We start from the raw sequence: 22,477 nt of genomic DNA, 5'->3' as shown, positions 1-22,477 counted from the left end.
TGGATCCGCAAATGTGCATGTATAAGCACCAATTATGTTCATATAAATTTAATTCAACTTGTCAGTCTCTGTTGAACTTCAAAGACGTTCAAAAATCCTTAAATTGATTTCATTGAATCGTGTGTTTGTATATTATATACATTTTTATTGTTCATAAAATATATAATTAGTTAATAGAACCAGAGACATAAATAACAATGCACTGTTGATTGTCAAAACACGCCAGAAACATGTAAATATGCCCCACTTTTGACTGAGTAAACAATTTAAGTTTTAACACTTCGCCGCTCCATTGAACAAGATTACCGTTATCATCACCGCTGAAATGAATACAGATCGCTGTTATCAAATTTCAATTCTGTCCTGATTTTTTCAAAAATTCATTTTTTTTGACAGAATTATTGAGGCGCCCACCGTCTCGATCCGCCGCCACTGTTCTAACACTCTTAAAATATCAGTGATTAGTACATGTACATGTATAACATTTATGTGTTATCATTTGAAGGGGAAAAAAGACATTCAAGGAAAGGTGGCTTGATGACATACTTTCTCCAACTTCATCATCTACATCATTGCCAGATCAAATAGTCTCATAAATTACTCATCAAAAATGCTGTTTTATATACAAATACAACTTATTCGTCCGAACAAATCCTCATTCGTCCGAACAAATAAGACATTTTTTTATCTGGTCCTTCCACGCCTCCCAACAGAAACGTAAGATTAATTGCATGATTATTAATTGAATCCCGTGTGTATATCATTGTTTTAGCTTAATACAAGAAAATGAATCATTTAATCCGAGGACGAACCCGGGTGGATTCTTCCTGTTCAGACTTTAATCACATTTATACACTTTATTTGTTAAACAAAAAAAAAAGTTTTCTTCAAATCATTGTAAATGTACATTTGGGTAAAGTTATGTTTCACGGGTACCATACTGTGAAAATCTACATTTTCAAGATTTGATTTAATTAAATGAAAATTTAATTTTGATCAGCATCAACGGCCAAAATGTCAATTATATTTATTTGGTAAATTAAATTTGCGTTAGGTGTTTAACATCATGTTTAGCTGACACTTATAAATAGTAGAATACCGAAAAATAATTCCAAAAAGTTGTACGACTAGTACTCTTAGTTTAAATTCCATTACAAGAAAAGTGTAAGTCTTTATTTCTGTTTTTCTTAAATTCAGATGTTAGAGGAAAAAGTTTTTAATTTTTTTTTTAACTTGAACCAGCAATACCAAGAAGAATTCCAGTAGAAATTATAAAAAAGATCGAAAACATGAAAAACATGTAAAAGTCAATTGCTGAAGTCACATCTGTCCAAAGAACAACAATGTCATCTCCCCTTTCATGTTTCTTTTCAGGTTCCTGTTCACTCTTTTTATCGACTTCTGCAAAACTTACAACTTCCATTTTTGTATTCTGACTTTCGTCGTTTTCAATCGAGCTTTTCGGCATTCGACGTTGAAACTTCCAAGAGAGCAAGGTAAGGTTTCTTACCCATTGAGGTATTTGTCTTTCCTGTGAGAACTGCTGGATTCGTAGCGATATTGCTACTATGATAAGAATCAGCGTTCCAAGAGTCAGACCCAGAAGAAGATAAACTTCCAAATAAGACGTTGTTGTTGAAGAACTTGGCAGCATACTAGAAACAACTGTTAAGAGAATAAATATCGACAATAATACAGCGACGGAGTAGGACATCTTTTCACCGCTGTCATTCGGCAATGCAAACGTAAATATATCTAGAATAACAAGGAATATCATAGGAAGTATGATATTGAAAATATACACCTTCGGCTTTCGAACGAAATCTAGCGTGTATATTATCAAGGAACTTCCATCGTCAACTAAGGTGTTAGCGGTGGGGTCTGAAATGGCCCATTGACCGTCGTTCAATTCGTCGTCTAGCGTGAACGGGGTGGCTCCTTTCGTTAGGTTAACCGTTGTACTGTCGCTATTCCATGCCACAATTTTTATTGAACATTGTTGTCGGTCGTATGGGAAATACGCGATGTTTATCAAACACTTCGTATTAAACACTTTATACGGTTGCCAAGACACATCCCCAGTACTAAATATACGCAAGCTCATGAAACTGCCTCCCAGTTCGGAAAAACTAGTCATACCGTTTTGAATCTGCAGATCTGGTTTCCAAATCTTTCCCTGGGGAACGTCGATATAGGTGGCCCCTCCATAAGATGACGGCGTCCATGTCAAGAATTCGTCCTTCCATTTGATAGTTAGAATCCCCATTGAACTCATCTGTTGCGTGGCTTCGTGGAGTCCATGGAACCCCGTCAACAGAAGTTCCATTGACACATCGGTGGCGGCGGTCTGGTCAGTCGCTGGCCGTATATCCTTGTTATAATTGAGGGTTGTGAAGAGGTAGGTGTACAGGTTCTTAATGTCAGTCCCCGTCTGTGACGAAACATATTCTCTCCCTAGTATCAAAACATAGAGCATCCAAATCGTAATTGTCCGTGAACGTTGCATATTTTTCGTCCGCAAAAATGAATCCTCTATCACTTTGATTATTATGTTGAAATACGACACCGATCGATTACCTTTGCTAATCTGCAGTTTATGGTAAATCAAGGCTTTTCATTCACTCGGTTTTCATTTCAGTACTACATTTCGTAATTATGAAGTCATTTAACAATGAATTGGCTTGCAACAATGGAGTGGTCATTTGATTTTAGGGGATTTAATCGCGCGAATCGACCGCCAAATGCGTTAGTGCGTCACGAACACTTAGTACTATCAACACGAAATCCAGGAAATTCATTTACTACACGTACTTAAATATATGAGAGAGCGCTATTTAAAAATCTTTCATTAAACAGATTACAATGTATATTCGTTTTAAATGTTTTCATTTGACCCTAATAAATGTCGTGAACACTATACATATATTTATTTTTTGCTTACGCACAATTTTGGGGAATAATGAATGAACATCGGGTTTTTTTCGTAATCCCTCTATTGAGTGTGACCATTATTAAAACAATATTTGAAGAAATATAGATTTGCTTAATCTCCTAATCAGGCTGAAACTCTTTTTAGGTGCTACAAGGTTAATTTAAATGAGCCATAACTCAGAGGGGTGAATATGCCCCCCCCCTCCCCCTTATCTTTGTATTTTTAAAAGTATGTTTTGTTTACTGATTTCAATGATTCACTTCTCAAGAAATTCTTGATACAACAGCATTGAGGAGTGGGGTCCTTAAAGTGTAAAATTAAAAGGCGAAAAGAATTAGACATAAAACTCGCTTCCAATATCAGATTAAACAATGCAATTAAAGTTGTGTTGGTTACAAATATGGTTTTGCTTTAAACGAAATCGCAGTAAAATAGCAGGTATTTCCCAATATCAATGTACATCAATGTAGTAATGTTATAGGTAATACGTTGGTAATTGGGTGTCATGTTTATCATAAAACAGGGATTTCTATTAGACATTGGGAGATGGTTTATTGATGCATTATTTATTTATAGTACAATCTGGTCAGCAATTGCATCACCAAGCATACCTAAATATGAATATCTTATTGGTTGACCAAACTGTATCGCTGAATAGATTTTACTTTACTTAATACGGCGCAAGAGACGGTTTTGATAAGGTAACTGTATGCATATTTTATATAAGTTGATTGCTGATGCGTTAGATGAATACCCATTGATTGATTACATCAATACAGTATTCCTTATGCTGTTCAGTTATCAATATTTATGCCCATTCATTAATCTCCAATGTATTAAGTTATAGGTAATAAAATTTTATTTTAAAATTTTATGGGGATTCTCAATATTTCAAAGATTCACTGTGCCACCTTCTTCTCTCCTCCAACAGAAATTCGTGACTTTACTTGCATGCTAAACGAATTACAGTTAAACTAACTTTAAAACAACGAACGAGGATATAACGAATTTACAGATATAGCAAACTGAACTGAGGTACAGGTAAAAAAATGACGAAATATAAGAATTTTATAACGAATTTTCTCATAGTATGAAAGGTTAGCACTGCCATTTGATATAATAGCTTGAATGAATTATTCGTTCATAAATTCTTCAATTTTCAATCCAGTTTTTATAGATTTCTTAAAAATTTATTTTCATCTAAGCCGTAATTAGCAAGTAATGTACTATTCTGATGAAGAAAACATCTACTATATAGCGAATTTGCTTTACTTATTATCACGAATTCGTTAAACGGTTATAACGAATTACGGATGTAAAGAAGTAAATCCATTGGTCGCTAAGACTTCGCTGTAACCGAGTTTTACTGGTATAGTTTTACCATATTCGTTAACTTTGTAAATTTATTGGGATGGGAGCTTAATATACGATAATTCTGAACTAACGTGAGTTTTAATGATTAACCATTTGAAGAGTTACCGGGTATGACTAAGCTTTATTTAAAAGTAGTAATGATGTTCCGTGGCTTTTTTGTGGATGAAAAGATCTCCAATTGATTGAATGACGGAAAGGATAATTACTATCAGTTGGGGGGGGGGGGGGAATAAACGGTGGACGATGTAAAAGTTTTAAGACTGTATTGGTTAGATACTTCATCCATATTGACATGGATTGAATTAGAGATAGAGGTCAAAAAATTAAGTCCTTCAAAACATATGGCTGGACAAATTTATATTTGCTCCAGAACTAAGGTTAATTAGAAGTGATTTAGTCTTAACTGATAGAAGGGTGTGTCAGTGTCGGATCATCCTAAGTTATAGCAAATAAGTATCCATTAAACTGTCCAGCATTACTATATGGTTGTGTCAAGTGAGTAAGTTATCTTCTTATTCGAGTTATCTTGATACCATGGCAGAAACTTTTGTCTGATGTTAAATTAACCAAGTCATCGATGATACCATTAATATTTATTCTCCAGCACAAAAATTGGTTCCAGCTACCTATATTCTTAATTTTTGAAAAATTTAAAAGGAATATAACTTTGAAGTTGAAAATTTTTGTGTAGAATCCAACGCATTGATATTAAAAAGTGGTTTGCAAAAAAACATGGTGACTACACCTTGTCAAACTTTCGAAATGTACTATAAGTCTCAAAGGATGAAAAAACACATGGAGTATAATTTATTGGTCATTATAAAATTGCTGTACGTGTGCAAATTAATGTATCATACAATTAACACGTCATTGACACGTCATTTGATGATTTAACAAGTTTGAGAGGGAAAAAAAACTTTTCGGATCTGCTACATTAACACAGTTTGATTAAAATCAGCTTTTCTGGTGCGATATACCGTTTTGTGAGCGCCAGTGTATCAGAACATCTTGCACCATCGCACAAAGCGATAAAGAGGGACGGACCGGGGAATCCAGGTCTGTCAAATGGGAGATGTGGCAATTGATTGAACAAACACCAAGAAAAATTCTATTTACGATAAGCTTCCAATCAATTAGGAAATAGGATATATTGATTTAACAAATAATATTAAAAATTGAGATTCCTTACTAAATAAGATATTGATTGAATAAATAGTGGAGGAAAATTAAAAAAATGATTCAAATGATAATCATTATGCGGTAGAACAAAAAAGGGAGATGAACTTTTTAAGTAAATACATGTACGTGGTTTTCTATATCAAACAGAAAATTCGTTAGAAAATAAAGCTGTTAGTTTAAAGAACAATTAAAGTAATTGGAGTAATAGCATTGGTCTGGTTATTTTAACAAGGAGAATAAACTAGGTTAGTATTTGAAACCTTTTAATGACAACTTAATGTGTAACCAAGCAAAGTTTTAATCAAGAATTATCGCTTTAACCTTGGACTAGCGATTATGTACATGCTATGAATGTTCAGTCCTGTAATAAAACCATTTTAACAAGGCCTTGGACTTTCAGTAAGACCTAGCTATCTATTTCTTGCGTCAAAACAAGCTTAAAAAGACGCTGGTTTCAAGTGAAATATATACACCAATTGCGTAGTCTTAGCTCAAAAGCCAGACAAATCTTGTTGATTTCAAAGAGCCATGGCTGAGTGGCTAGCAATGATATAGAGGGGCCTACGTTACATTGCTGTTAGACACCAACTACCCAAAGTCCAAGCTCTTGTTAAAATGGTTCTAATTATAGAGAAGTGATAATAGCTCTATGGTCGTATCAGAAGTATTTACTTAAAAACATATTTTCTATTTTCATGTTGAATCATTTTTTTTAATTTTCAACCTAATAGATAATAAAGTTTACACTTGTTTATTGATGGCTAATCTCTAAGGTTTTTATAGGTTTACTTTTTCTTATCTAGTTTTTTTTTTTACTGATCAGGACATTTAATAAGCATTTATTGCACTAAATTCAAGAAAGACACCATACCTCAACATATTTCTAGCAAAGTTTATATACAAGTCTTGTATTTGAAAAATAATTGTTTTGTGTAGAATTCTGATTGGTTTACTATTAATTGTATATTCAAAATACAGTGTATCTAAGAACAAAAATAATTTCAAAAATCAATTACAACTTTCGCTTTTTAACATAGCAATATCATAATTGTACGAAATGTTGATAGAATTTACACATCAAATTCTGGATGTTTTTTAATCTTAATTTGAACAAAATATGATAGCTCATAAACAATTTGTTTTTTAATTTCTTGAAAAATTCATATTTCAACCTTGCTTTATAACATATAAAAAATGTTATGGCCCCTTTTTCAGGAATACTACTCCTTGTGATGTGACTATATTGATTGTTTGCTCATCCTAATCAGTTGATTTGCTTAAAAATTTACATCTGTTATTCTCTTCCCGGAGGTAATTCATTGTGAATCGCTATACCCGCTGTTGTTTGCTCTCTACTTTATATCAATGAATTCTAGTAACTTATGATATACTGGTGATATACAATATCGTACATGTTTGACATCCACAATGAGACAATTAATTTAAAAAATGAATTCGAAGTTCTTATGGAGAAAAAGCCCAAACTTTTTCCATAAAGCAAAAAATTGTAAATTGATGAATCAAGTCGCTAAGACTTGTAAGACAATGGCATGAGCATGAAATCGGCGGCTTGATAAAAACTCAAATTAACATGTATATATGTAGATCGCGAGAGAGAACGATTATTGTACCAAGATTCTTTTTTTTTTTTCAAAATATTAATGAAAATGTGTTATTTATATTTACAGATGTACAATACATATATTTTTTGAAGTATATATACTTGTAGATAACTTTCTTGCTTAAAGTCTCAACAGACTGGAAGCCGAATCTGAGCCATTTATTTTTTTAAGAAACATCGGTCAAAAAATTAAGCTTTCCCTAAATCTATTCAAATTTTATAATAGTAAGCAGCTCTGTGCATTTCACTTGGCGACCTCATTTTTCAGCATTTTTATTATAAACATATTGAAGAAGAATTGAAATAGTTTGTACCTCTAGCAAAAGTCGTGAGTCATTGAGAATAGTTCTTGTTGAGATTTCAAAGTTTTAAGAATTGACGATATCGTTGCAGCCATTGTTGTCATGGAATCAGTAAGTATTTAAAACTATTGACCAAAGATTTCCATCGTTGCAATGAGTATACCTCGCCGTATGCTGAAATAGGCAAAGGCTACATGTATTTAATATTTAATATTCCTCAGTGTTTTATCGATTTATCGTCGACGAATTTTATAAAACGTCTGATAGAAATATACAAGGGGTATTTCATGAAAACTAATAACATATTAAAAGATGTAGATTATACGAATAAATTCCATTATTTTTTAACCAAAGCCGAAAATTTTGCTGACTTGTTTGCTTGTCGAATGAAACCTGAAAATTTATTTGTATTTAAGGACATTAATTCGAGTTAACTGTACCCGATCTACTCAATATGCATTCTGTATCAGGTAAGATTGTATTATTTTCATCGAATTTGTAACATGCGGTAACGATGGAGCATGCAAATTCTAAACCATGCACAAAATAGTTTGCGAACTCCTTTAGCCAATTTTTTATTCAGTAAGTGAATTTTGATTTCATTCTTTTCTATCTATATTTTTTTTATTAATCATTATCTACTGCGAAAAGTATAGCCATGTGACAGCAAGCGAAAGAGCAGTGATCGCTGTAAGAAACAACCAAAACATATAAAAATCTAGAGCGGAAGTGACGTCAGTCCAACGAACTACTATGTCCGATTTCCGTGGTTCTATACACTCTTGTTTATTATCAAAATGTTCATTTGTTTTTGTTCTGTAATTGTATTGAGCATTGTAACCATCTATACGTTGGCATCGCAGTGTCCAAGATAACCTCGTCAATCGTTGGACCCAATCCGGAATCTTTCTCTTTTCTGTTCTGTAGTGAAGTCGCAGTGAAGCAGTTGAGAGAACTATAATCAGCACCCCCACGGATAACACTGCAATAATGTAGATTTCAAGGTACGAAATAGAATCTGAATTGGTTGGAAGCATACTGGCCACAACAGTTAAGAAGATGGACATTGACAGCAGCACTGTTATCGAATAGGACACCTTTTCGCCACAGTCATTTGGTAACAAAAATGTCAGAAGACTTAGCACCACCAGAAAACATACCGGAATAAGAATGTTCAGAATGTAAATTTTGGGTTTTCTGTCCAGTGTGATGCTGAACAATATTACAGAGTCATTCACATCCATGAACGTATTGAAAGAATAAGTGGATATCTTCCAATGACCATGATGGAGATCGGCATCAATTCGGAACCCGTCCCCGCCTCCCGTTATATTGACACTCGAAACATCGTTGCTCCAGGAAATAATCTGAACAGAGCAGTTTTGTCGATCGAACGGGAAAAATGTCACGTTCATCTTACATTTGGTATGAAACACTTTGTGCAAAAACCAAACCACCTCTCCCGTGTGGTATATTTTTAAAAACATGAAATCGCCACCCATCTGAGAAAAATCGGCAAACCCGTTGCGGACCTGCAGATCCGGTTTCCAAATCTTTCCCTGTGGAACGTCAATGACATTTGCTCCTCCGAACGAGGAAGGGTTCCAGGTCAAGAATTCGTCCTTCCACCTCACAGTTAAGACACCGACTGAGGTCATTTGTTGGCGGGTTTCGTCAATGTCATGAAGTCCGCTTAATAAAAGATCCACCTCTACTTGAGTAGATATATTTTGGTAATTGGCAGGCCGAATTTCTTTGTTGTAATTCAGCGTGGAAAATAAATAGTCGTACAGGTTGCTGACATCCTTTCCTGTTTGTGCGGAGACACAGTCACAGAGTAACAGTAAAAGACAGGCCGCCATCATAATATTTTTTAATTCACTGCAACAGAAAATTACCCAGCTTTATAACATATTTCGCTAGTGTGAAACACTGACCGAAAAGCTAGTAATTGAAACTGCTTTTAAAATTGCAATGCGTCCTTTCCTATGCTCTTCGGAACAAATATTGACTCCTCAGAAGCATATCTAACTTTTTGCAGAACGTAAACTTAATTGATTTCATCTCTATGTTTGGCTCTGCTTGTCTGAAAAGTTGATACATTCTTGATTTATAATACTGTTATATCTAGTGACACACTTCTTCCACATGCTTCACTCATCGACCGACCTAAATGAAGCGTCCTTCAAAGACTAATTGTATTGATGTCATCATCCCATCCCAATGGAAATAATTATGCAAATATCGGCATGTCATTATTTGCTCATCAAAATATTACGAATTAATATGTATTCCTAAGACCTTCAGCAGGAGTTAATTACAAAATTGGTGAAGAGTTCACCTTTTTTTCTCATGAACATCGCTAGTAATATGACCATTTAGTGTTCGGGATATCACGTACCCGATTGCGAGATGACTTGATCGTACTTTCTAAAGTAGATTACAAGAATCTTTTACCCAAAAATAATTTTCGTCGCAACAGCATCGTCAAGATACACGTGACGATCCTCCTAGTGACCAATATCGGTCAAACAACATGGTTAACTCTGCTTGACATATACTATTTATAAATTAAATTAAAGGGGATTTTACCCAAACTACCGATGATTTTATCGCGTTTTCTTAAAGATTAATTAAGACTAGAATAGATTCATATTTAATCTCAGCAGCATGGCGTTCGCAGGTTACAAGATTTAAACGATTTAACCGTGACCATTATCAGCCAATCAGAATGCCTAGCTAATTCGGACATATCCTCGTCAGAGATAGGACAAATAAATATACCGTTGTTGGATGGGGAATAACCACGAAAATGAGTATTTATTGCAGTTATTGGGAGTTTCTAATAGTTATTGAACCCTTTTTTTACTCAATCGATTAAGTCCACCTGTAATTTTTAAAACATTCATTAATAATGATTTTAGGGGCACTGAGTGTTTGTATTTTTCAGTTTATCAATTCAACTTTGATCTTTAAGTTAGGATAGTAACATCTGAACGACCAACGCGTAATGAATTCGATTATTATTCACATTTCACAGTTTTAATGTTTTTAAATTCTTTGAGAATATTGATTTATGTTTAGAAGATACACATGTAAAATACATACATCGTACATCTATTTGCAAAAGCATATTGTATACATGTAATGATTTATACAATTAAGTGAAAAACTTAGATATTACGTTTTGGAAACAAAGTGAAAAAAGTACACAAGCGTTAATTTTAACACATCAATATTTATAGATGTTCACAAGCATTTGACCATAAGAGATTTTACGGTTTGCGATGAGTAAAATATTAAGAGGGCTCCATGAGCGTATTTATTTTAAGACGGTATTGATCTCCATAAAAAAAAGAGATGTTTATAAAGATAAGAGAAATTTATAATTTTGCTCAACTTAATAATGATTTAACAGCTTTAAAAAATCAGACAATACTTTTTCTCTACTTTAATTGCAATAATGATTTTAGTTTAAAAGGGCATGGTCAAGATTTTGGTCAAAAATTATTTTTCCGTTTTTAATGTTTACAATGCTTAAGTTACCATTTCTACTAGTCGATCATGCAAAATTTTGAGTGTCAGTCGCAAAGTCATAAGCGAGATACCGAGCTCACAATTCTTTGTCATGTATTCAAAGCTATGCCATGTTTTTGTTTACTTTTTGAGTGTTAAGGTGAAAAATTCCAGTTTCAAACCCAAAGTGAATGTGGCAAACGCTAGGAACTATTTATTTATGCTTAAAACTACTTAGAACAGAGAGAAATCAGCTTGAAAAAGAACTTTAATTCACCGGTACATTAAACCAATGTATTAAACAAAAACAGGACACCAGTCTTTTTTACATAAATACAATACAAAGATAAAAATTGTGAGCCCTGTTTCTTGCTTAAGCTCTCCGACTGACACTCTAATTAAAGTTGACCATTAAAATTGCATTTCTTCAGCAATATAAACAATTTAAAAAATAACCGATTTTTTTTTTTACCAAAACCGCGACCACGCCCCCTTTAAAACACCATAATAAAAATTTTAGGTAGATCTGACGGATAATCTGTTGACCGTCTGTTCAGCCTCCTTAAATTACACTCTGTTGGTGAAAAGTGATGCGTTTATCTTATATAGTCACATCTTCTGTTTGATGTGTGGCTGACTCTTACTGTGTAAATAAGTTGTACATGTACATCGCCAGTACAGAAAAATTAGGTCAAATACAATAAAGTCGTTTTATAATAGTACATGTAACCTGTTCTTATGAAAGTTCTTAAGCAAAGATAAACGAATATACGATTTTGATAATATAACTTTTTTTTTTATTTTCCTTTTTTCTATATATATTACAAATGTATATATTTCCTGTATATTATAAACAAGATTTAAATAGATCCTGTTATGAAATATTCAAGTACATATCAAGTTCATAAGTTCGTTGAATACAGTTGACTTAAACGATAATTCACTATCTATATACCTGGGTAGAAAGGTTAATATATGTACCAACCGGTCATATAGGTCAAATCAAAGTGAAAGTTTTGAGACTAAAAAAACAGAAAGCCATTTCGTAGAATCCAGACATTATATAATTTACATAATTTAAAAAATATATATTAATACCAAGAATATGGTCATAAATCGTGTACACACTTCTTTTATTGACTTTGGTTCGAACGGAAGCAAATTAAAAAAAATATATGTTACGAGTTCTTATTGCTCAACGCTGATAGGGTCATTTTTCTCGGTTTATATTTTAAAAGACGTCTCATAAATGCAAATACCTCAAAGCTAACAGTGGTTCTAGCCAAGTACAAATGCAAAATATATACCTGTAAGTATATAAACTTGTTTGCTTTGTTCTAGGTTTATTGCTCTTGTTTCCTATCAAATTCTATTGAAGTACACTGTATTATCGATTGGTTCAAAAAAGTAAAATTCTTGTCCAATCGGGAACCGTTTTCGAGGGAAAAAGGTGTTTGTACCTGTATTTGTTTCACAGAAAAATTGAATAATTTCTGCCACCTTTCCCTACCCCCCCCCCCCCCCCCCCCGCCCCCACCCCAACCATCCACTCCGAAAAATAAGGCATATATTTATAAACCAATCGCTCGTTTTTTGAAATTGAAGTAGACGGTTTAACAATACTTGACATACTTGATAATTTGACCGGAAGTTACTTTGTAAAACAATGCCCTGCTGCGACGGATAGGCATACTCTAAAACCTGGATTCGCCCCATTGGCATGACCTGGCCTCAAAGTTGACCTGGACTGTCTTTTGGCCTCAAAATTGGCTTGGCCCCAAATTTTGGCCTGGTCTCAAATTTGGCCTCTACAAAATATTTGGCCGCAAATTCATTTTTATCTCTTCTTGATTTGATGATTTCATTGATTTTTCAGTGATTTATTTTCAATACACAGTGAACATCCCACTTGATGGTTTAAGTGTCATAAAGTGATGGTCCATTGAAAAGGATAGCTACAATGTACATTTAAAAAATAGTACTAACAATGATTATTCATTACTACATGTATGAGTGATCGATTCTAATTGATTTTGATTCAGTCTGTTTTAAATTCTAAAGAACTTACGAATGTGATTTTGCCTTGCCAATGTATAACCATGGCGTGTTTTTTTTTTTCAATGTATTAAAATCAAATTGCTCTCAGGACTGGACAATATCATTGTAACTTTTCATTGAAGAGACCAATATTTGTTTATTCTACCAACATCTAAGGTCACATACTGTTTGGCTTTGTTCAAATTCTGGTGATGAAAATTCCTCACAGGTGTAAAATTAATTCCTAAATTTACAAATGCATAAAATTCTACTCTTATCAGGAGGTGATGATTAATGACCATTGCTGAATAAAATGCCATTCATTAAATTAGACCGTGTGACGTGTTAAACGATGAACCTGACCCCAAATCAGTAGATTAGCTACGAAAGAGGCTGATATCGAATTTTTGAATTTCTGCTGGAGAGGGCTTGATCGGTGTTGACATGTAATTCAGATAACTGGCAATTTTAAATTTGCGTTACACAGGAATAGAATTTTGATGCTGTAAACATGTACCAGTTTATAAATATTTGAGAAATTTTTTTATTCTTCACTCAGGTCAGTCTCTTAAAGTGATGTTTTACTTAATTATTCTAATAACGGTTCCTGTACTTTTTTATTATGGGAGAGGGAGATGGCGGCTCTGACTATTATAGTTGTTCGCTTATTAAGTACTAAGCATAATCCATTCCTCGAGAATAGTATGAATAGTGCTGTACATGCACGTCAAAATATGTATTTATTGTATAATGTATATGTGTGTGTATAGACATGGATTAAATCAATTGAAACTTTATCGGTCAGGTCACTTGTAATAAATATTTTTCCATGCGATTATCCTTGAAATATTAAAAAAAATTCTAAGAGAAATCAATATCATTCGATGAAAAACTTAAAAAATGAAAAATAGAGAAATCTTAGAATTTGAGGCCAACAATTTTTGAAGAAGCCAACCTTGGAGCCAGGCCAAAATTTGTTGCCAGACAAATTTTTTTTTACTGAAGCTTAAAGTGAGGCCAAGCCAATTTTGAGGCCAGGCCAGGCCAGATCAGGTTTTAGAGTAGGTCGCGTCGAGTATTGGGTATAGCACAAACTATTCAAACAGCATTCAAGGACACACAAACGAACGAATCGATATAATTAGAATGAATGAATACAATGTTAGCGAATATCTATTAGAACGTGATTGATATACATATGATTAATCAGCTGCAGAGCTAGACTGTTGCTCTATGGAATAGTTCGATTGACAGACCATCTGTCAAACTAAACTTCCCTCAGAACTACAGTTCCGCAGCTACATGAATTAATTTAGCATATGAAAAATATGAAGCTTTGGTTTTTACATCTTTTATCAAAATTGCCATTATTTTACAAATGAGACTTGTTTGTGTAAAATAGTGACTCGCATGTAAAGGGCAGTACAAGTTTTAGTACAAGAATTCGATTCAAATTCTATTGCAAACATTTGATACTGTACACAGAGAAAGGTTCTCCAATCAACCAATCTGAAATCCGCTATCTGTTTTTTGCACAGGTACATCCAAGAGGAACACGGAGAATATCGTCGTCATGGATACCTCGACTCGTTACCCTGGAAACCGTCACAACCGTATAAATAGGTTGACAAGAGTATTCACCCGACTGTCCTTTACAACCTGTACATAAACACTTAGCATAATATATATCACGTGGTTGACGATGCGAGTTCGAATCTCTACACATAACCCAGGGACAAGTTGAGCGCTTTCCCAGGAATTCATTATCATCAAATGGCGAGTGTTCGAGAGGGGAGGCAGGGCATTGAAGGGCGGGCACAAAGTCTGCACGACATTGATGGGGGGTACCTATCGCTTGCAGAAAAAACCATTCCGCCGCCGGGTTGAAGTGTTGGGGGATGGAACGGCCGCGTGTGGGTAGAGGTAGCAGCATCAACATGCCTATCTAAAAAACAGAGTCATAGATGCGTTAATTATTTCATATTTCGCTTAATCATATTTTTGTATTAGTATACTCGTTGTTCCAATATTATAAAGGTTAATAACTTAAATTGAAAAAAAATCACTGACGATTATCATCAATAAGTAGTATTCATTGACAAGTTAAAATTAATAACAATAAATGATTCAAATTATAAATGTTTATACTCCACATTCACCCCCCCCCCCCGCCCAATCTAACCTGGTTATAAAGATTCAGTCTTCTTAAAATACATTCTTACATGTGTACAGTAGCAAATTTTAAATCATTTCTTGATTGCTTTTTCTCTCGTGATTCACATTTACATTTTGGAAATTGCTTAATTCAATTTTTAAGATTTATAAACAAAATGTTATATGCATCACTTCCATGTGTATTCGCCTATTTGGGGCAATTGTAAAGTCTCCTAAACAAAGGCATTGACATCATTAGGCTTCGATTTACCCACATGGATCAAACACTACTGTATAACATATGAATAATACGTTATTATTTCTAGTTCTAAAATGTCAGGGTGTCTCCAAGGGAGCATAATCTACATACAATTTTACGCGCAATGAGGGGTTAAAGACAACACCTGGGGGTCATTAATGTACTTTAGACCATTTGATGCATCATAATGACATTAGAAGATATTTTGTATTTTCCTGTTTCGTGGGATCAGAACAGTCCCATAAGGTCATGACCTATATTGTATTTGATGCATTATAATACATTAAGAAAGAAATACTCCTTCCTTCCTATTATAACTCATATAAAAATGATAAGTGTCTACACCTACTTACATGTAATACACATATTTAATAAAAAAAATTGTTTATACAGGGTCAATATGGGGTCAACTCAATAGTGCATGCAGTCTGACAAATGAAAAAAAATAACTTTTGCAACTAAAATGACAGAAACTTTACAAATGCGATAGGATAGGTAACGATGATAAGCTTATTTAAATATTAAAAGATGATGATACAGTATGCTGTCAAAGGGAGATCACATTTAGAAAGTGAAAGTAGAACTTATATATATGTATGCTGGCATCTCATTATATTGAGCTACTGCTACTACATGTATTATGCTTACCTAAATTGGTCAACATCATAATGATAATCCAATTAAAACACAATAATGAATTCCTTTAGCTGATCTTAAGTAATCCTTTTCTGCATACGGAAAACACAGACATGTATGTATGGGTGTTGCTAAAACGCGGAACGGAAAACGGAACGGAAAGCGGAACGGAATGGAAAATATCATCACGTTTATCGCTTAAAAAGGGTATAGACTGGCCAGAAACGATTTACTTTGTATCTTTTATTTATATCTAATGAATGATTATCAACATGTTGTTATCTTATTAATATTCATATGAATGTCTATCAATTATAGCATTGTATTCATTCGGCTTTAGTTGAGTACAGAAACGGAAAAATCAAATGTATACGAATTGTGAAACATTAACATGATTAAACGAGCAAATTAGCTATGACTTTTTACTTATTTTTCTTATACGGTATTGCTGGCATATCAGCGTAACGTACGCAGTTAGTGAAAGCGTTTTATGCGTGTTTTGAGTATTTTTATATTTCAAATATGATGTAAATGTATATACTTACATCAAAATTGAATTTTCGGTGTTCTAGACGATCTTTTATCATACAGACGATACAGTATCATTGAGATGGAAGAAAAAAACCGTAGGACTGACGACATTAAGAATTAAAATACAGTAAACATTAAAATACCCGGTAATTTGTGAAACTAGTAATTTGTGAAACTTGTATTTTTAGCAATGCAATTTTGTTTACGTTTGCATTACTAAGCAGTTGTTTATTCCAGCAGCTATATACATATGATCCGAATAGAGAGCTCTAGACGTTGCCTGGTTTGATTTTCCGATTATATATTGGGACTTTAGTCTGTCGATCCCAAAATATTCATGCAGCACATTTGGACGATTTATAATGGAAAATGTTGACATCTTTTCTCCATTTGGAAGTCACTCAGAAGACCTTGCACAATTTTTCCACACTATCATCCAGGTCTGTTGAAATGCAAAACCCCGTAGACATCTTTATTTTTATCCGTGTATTTATATACCAGCTGATAAGCTAGAGAGGATGTTTTAAAGAAAGAATAATGAGAATGTTTAATGCTTCTAAAAGAGAATTGCTTGAACCCTGAGGTATATTTAAATATACAGCAAAAAGTGAATCGAGGATATTTTGGGACAGAATATAGTGGTCAATGCATGTATTGTTAATTTTGAGGAAATAAATATTCTTGAATAAATAATCTTGTGTTGTGTACGTAACTTCAGACAAAGATCATTCATTTGTGACATGCATGTATTTTTATGACCTATTCTTCAAATCCACATGCACTATTTTATTAGGTAAATAACAGCTTTAAGGTGGTGCAGGACACCTGCATATTGTGATGTACTTGTATACTTTCTATTGAGATAAACAATAAAGTATATTAAATATTGATTAAATATTTACCCCCCAAATAATGTTACCTAACATTGAAGCGCAATGGGTTTGAGCGTTTACATGTCTGTAAGAGCATTGGGGTCCCAGGTGTATTTTTGGGTAATTTTACAATTGATTTTAATGAATTTTCATGAAGAGGGGGGGGGGGGGGGGTCTGGACCCCTCACTCCCACCCCTTCTCTAAATCTGTGCACACGATGATGTTCATGTAGGCACACAGAAGCAAATCTAAAACCGGCAACCGCCACGGGGAGGGGGCATAATTTAATTTTTAATTTTGTTTGTAATAATTATGTAGACCATTATACTTTCTATGACATAAAATGTTAAGATTATTGATTAACTGAAAATTCACTGCAAACAGTTCTACCCCAAATTGCACATAAATTATAAATTTTAATTGTATTACCGGAGCTTGCATATATAGCCTTCATTTTTAATTAAACTGGTACAAAACAGTGTTATTTAGGGCCAAACACATGGTGCGGGTATTACTGTCTAATGACAGCATCTAGTTTTCCTTTGTCCTATATGTTACAAATGTATATATTTCCTGTATATTATAAACATGATTTAAATAGATCCTGTTATGAAATATTCAAGTACACATCAAGTTCATGAGTTCGTTGAATATAGTTGACTTAAACGATTATTCACTATCTATATACCTGGGTAGAAAGGTTAATATATGTACCAACCGGTCATATAGGTCAAATCAAAGTGAAAGTTTTGAGACTAAAAAAAAAGAAAGCCATTTCGTAGAATCCAGACATTATATAATTTACATAATTTAAAAAATATATATTAATACCAAGAATATGGTCATAAATCGTGTACACACTTCTTTTATTGACTTTGGTTCGAACGGAAGCAAATTTTAAAAAAAAAAAATCTATGTTACGAAATCTTATTGCTCAACGCTGATAGGGTCATTTTTCTCGGTTTATATTTTAAAAGACGTCTCATAAATGCAAATACCTCAAAGCTAACAGTGGTTCTAGCCAAGTACAAATGCAAAATACATACCTGTAAGTATATAAACTTGTTTGCTTTGTTCTAGTTTTATTGATCTTTTTTCTTATCAAATCATATTGAAGTACACTGTATTATCGATTGGTTCAAAAAAGTAAAATTCTTGTCCAATCGGGAACCGTTTTCGAGGGAAAAGGGTGTTTGTACCTGTATTTGTTTCACAGAAAAATTGAATGATTTCTGCCACCTTTCCCTACCCCCCCCCCCCCCCCCCCCGCCCCCACCCCAACCATCCACTCCGAAAAATAAGGCATATATTTATAAACCAATCGCTCGTTTTTTGAAATTGAAGTAGACGGTTAAACAATACTTGACATACTTGATAATTTGACCGGAAGTTACTTTGTAAAACAATGCCCTGCTGCGACGGATAGGCATACTCTAAAACCTGGATTCGCCCCATTGGCCTGACCTGGCCTCAAAGTTGACCTGGACTGTCTTTTAACCTCAAAATTGGCTTGGCCCCAAATTTTGGCCTGGTCTCAAATTTGGCCTCTACAAAATATTTGGCCGCAAATTCATTTTTCTCTCTTCTTGATTTGATGATTTCATTGATTTTTCAGTGATTTATTTTCAATACACAGTGAACATCCCACTTGATGGTTTAAGTGTCATAAAGTGATGGTCCATTGAAAAGGATAGCTACAATGTACATTTAAAAAATAGTACTAACAATGATTATTCATTACTACATGTATGAGTGATCGATTCTAATTGATTTTGATTCAGTCTGTTTTAAATTCTAAAGAACTTAAGAATGTGATTTTGCCTTGCCAATGTATAACCATGGCGTGTTTTTTTTTCAATGTATTAAAATCAAATTGCTCTCAGGACTGGACAATATCATTGTAACTTTTCATTGAAGAGACCAATATTTGTTTATTCTAACCAACATCTAAGGTCACATAATGTTTGGCTTTGTTCAAATTCTGGTGATGAAAATTCCTCACAGGTGAAAAATTAATTCCTAAATTTACAAATGCATAAAATTCTACTCTTATCAGGAGGTGATGATTAATGACCATTGCTGAATAAAATGCCATTCATTAAATTAGACCGTGTGACGTGTTAAACGATGAACCTGACCCCAAATCAGTAGATTAGCTACGAAAGAGGCTGATATCGAATTTTTGAATTTCTGCTGGAGAGGGCTTGATCGGTGTTGACATGTAATTCAGATAACTGGCAATTTTAAATTGCGTTACACAGGAATAGAATTTTGATGTTGTAAACATGTACCAGTTTATAAATATTTGAGAAATTTTTTATTCTTCACTCAGGTCAGTCTCTTAAAGTGATGTTTTACTTAATTATTCTAATAACGGTTCCTGTACTTTTTTATTATGGGAGAGGGAGATGGCGGCTCTGACTATTATAGTTGTTCGCTTATTAAGTACTAAGCATAATCCATTCCTCGAGAATAGTATGAATAGTGCTGTACATGCACGTCAAAATATGTATCTATTGTATAATGTATATGTGTGTGTATAGACATGGATTAAATCAATTGAAACTTTATCGGTCAGGTCACTTGTAATAAATATTTTTCCATGCGATTATCTTTGAAATATTAAAAAAAAATTCGAAGAGAAATCAGTTTCATTCAATGAAAACCTTAAAAAATGAGAAATAGAGAAATCTTAGAATTTGAGGCCAAAAATGTTTGAAGAAGCCAACCTTGGAGCCAGGCCAAAATTTGGTGCCAGGCCAAAACTGAAGCCAAAAGTGAGGCCAAGCCAATTTTGAGGCCAGGCCAGGCCAGGCCAGATCAGGTTTTAGAGTAGGTCGCGTCCAGTATTGGGTATAGCACAAACTATTCAAACAGCATTCAAGGACACACAAACGAACGAATCGATATAATTAGAATGAATGAATACAATGTTAGCGAATATCTATTAGAACGTGATTGATATACATATGATTAATCAGCTGCAGAGCAAGACTGTTGCTCTATGGAATAGTTCGATTGACAGACCATCTGTCATACTAAACTTCCCTCAGAACTACAGTTCCGCAGCTACATGATTTAATTTAGCATATGAAAAATATGAAGCTTTGGTTTTTACATCTTTTATCAAAATTGCCATTAATTTACAAATGAGACTAGTATAGAATTGTTTGTGTAAAACAGTCACTGGCATGTAAAGGGCAGTACAAGTTTTAGTACAAGAATTCGATCCAAATTCTATTGCAAACATTTGATACTGTACACAGAAAATGGTTCTCCAATCAACCAATCTGAAATCCGCTATCTGTTTTTTGCACAGGTACATCCAAGAGGAACACGAAGAATATCGTCGTCATGGATACCTCGACTCGTTACCCTGGAAACCGTCACAACCGTATAAATAGGTTGACAAGAGTATTCACCCGACTGTCCTTTACAACCTGTACATAAACACTTAGCATAATATATATCACGTGGTTGACGATGCGAGTTCGAATCTCTACACATAACCCAGGGACAAGTTGAGCGCTTTCCCAGGAATTCATTATCGTCAAATGGTGAGTGTTCGAGAGGAGAGGCAGGGCATTGAAGGGCGGGCACAAAGTCTGCACGACACTGATGGAGGGTACCTATCGCTTGCAGAAAAAACCATTCCGCCGCCGGGTTGAAGTGTTGGGGGATGGAGCGGCCGCGTGTGGGTAGAGGTAGCAGCATCAACATGCCTATCTGAAAAACAAAGTCAAAGATGAGTTAATTATTTCATTTCACTTAATCATATTTTTGTATTATACTCGTGGTTCCAATATTATAAAGGTTAATAACTTAAATTGAAAAAAAAATCACTGACGATTATCATGATAAATCAACTATTGTATGTTACAGAATTTCGATAGTAATTATATTTTCCACTTTTTAAAAAGTAGATTAGTGTCCTACTTTTAAATTTGGTGACCTTTGAATTAAAAAAAAAAGACTGTAAAAATGTTGCCATAAATTTTTACACTTTGATCGAGTTTGTCTTAATTGTGAAAATACTAGCTATTTGAAACTTTAAAAAAAATATATGGATTTAAAAGGGTAGTGTATATAACCAGAAATAATGAATTGGATTTTTTGCAACAAATTAAAAAGATATTCCAGTTCAAATTATATATCTAAATATTCTAAACTCTACCTGGATTTTATTTTATTGCTCCAAAAAAATGAATCATGATTACTCTAAAACATTTATAGTTTTAAAATGCTTGCACCGTCCCTATTCTGAAGGCATTAAAACTATATGACTTATGATTTTATCACGGTATTATTTAGTAAAGAAAAATATTTCATAAAAACTTTGAAATTTGAAAAAAAAAATAAACACCAAGCTCTTTAACTGAAGGAGATTCGTACCGTCTAAAAGGCCTTGACAATCTAACCCTCTTAATAGAAACAAATCAAGAGTCGTTTTACTTCATGAATTATTACATATACCAATTGTAAATTTGATCTTTTTGCATACACATTATAACAAAATTCATACTTCAGTTGCTGGAATGTGTGACTCATTTAATTTTTCGCTGCCTGAATCAAATTCAGGCATATCATTGATTGATTATTAATAATTGCAATATCGGTATCCTTCAATGATTTCGAGGCACAATCTATTTATTTATTTATTTTTTTATAAATTTCAATTATTAAAAATTTCAAAAAATCGTGTGAAGTTTTGCATTATGTTTCATATTAAAATATATATTCGTTAAAACAACGACTTTTCAATCATATTTTTTATATACTGAACATTTGTTAGGAGATTATTTTAAAATGAATTCGATATCTGTCAACTGGCATCTCTGTAAATAATTTTTAAAAGACAATTCAACCAAGTCATTATTTCCTATGTTTTAAAAAAATGCGCCTTACCAAAAGCCTTTGAATATCAGGAACCATTCCTTTCATTGAGGAAATAAATGTCTGATAGAATATCAAATGGTATACCTTATTTATATAGAGAGGTTCCTAACAGGAAAGTTGTTGTTTTTAATTTACGATCTGTTCTCTTGACACCGGTTGTAGGTCAC

At 33.6% G+C, this 22,477-nt stretch overlaps 3 protein-coding genes across 3 annotated transcripts; all 3 read right to left on the bottom strand.

Annotated features, from left to right (window-relative positions):
- Positions 1–1,526: 1,526 nt before the first annotated feature.
- Positions 1,527–2,727, bottom strand: LOC128177098 (neuronal acetylcholine receptor subunit alpha-3-like). Its single transcript, XM_052843648.1, has 2 exons — positions 1,805–2,727; positions 1,527–1,665 (listed from the first exon to the last, which is right to left on the bottom strand). The coding sequence occupies exons 1-2, from the start codon at positions 2,504–2,506 to the stop codon at positions 1,594–1,596; spliced, it is 774 nt and encodes a 257-aa protein (XP_052699608.1). The 5' UTR covers positions 2,507–2,727; the 3' UTR covers positions 1,527–1,593.
- Positions 2,728–7,972: 5,245 nt separating this feature from the next.
- Positions 7,973–9,752, bottom strand: LOC128178399 (neuronal acetylcholine receptor subunit alpha-3-like). Its single transcript, XM_052845540.1, has one exon. It carries the CDS (start codon positions 9,271–9,273, stop codon positions 8,047–8,049), a length of 1,227 nt encoding a protein of 408 aa, XP_052701500.1. The 5' UTR covers positions 9,274–9,752; the 3' UTR covers positions 7,973–8,046.
- Positions 9,753–20,503: 10,751 nt separating this feature from the next.
- LOC128178168 (interleukin 17-like protein) lies at positions 20,504–22,465 on the bottom strand. Its single transcript, XM_052845211.1, has 2 exons — positions 22,320–22,465; positions 20,504–21,140 (listed from the first exon to the last, which is right to left on the bottom strand). Exons 1-2 carry the CDS (start codon positions 22,353–22,355, stop codon positions 20,715–20,717), a joined length of 462 nt encoding a protein of 153 aa, XP_052701171.1. The 5' UTR covers positions 22,356–22,465; the 3' UTR covers positions 20,504–20,714.
- Positions 22,466–22,477: the final 12 nt, after the last annotated feature.

This window comes from Crassostrea angulata, chromosome 3 (genome assembly GCF_025612915.1).
Source record: "Crassostrea angulata isolate pt1a10 chromosome 3, ASM2561291v2, whole genome shotgun sequence".
In the NCBI taxonomy this organism is placed as follows: Eukaryota; Metazoa; Mollusca; class Bivalvia; order Ostreida; family Ostreidae; genus Magallana; species Magallana angulata.
The sequence above is the reverse complement of the archived record's forward strand: the minus strand, read 5'-3'. Positions and strand labels throughout refer to the sequence as shown.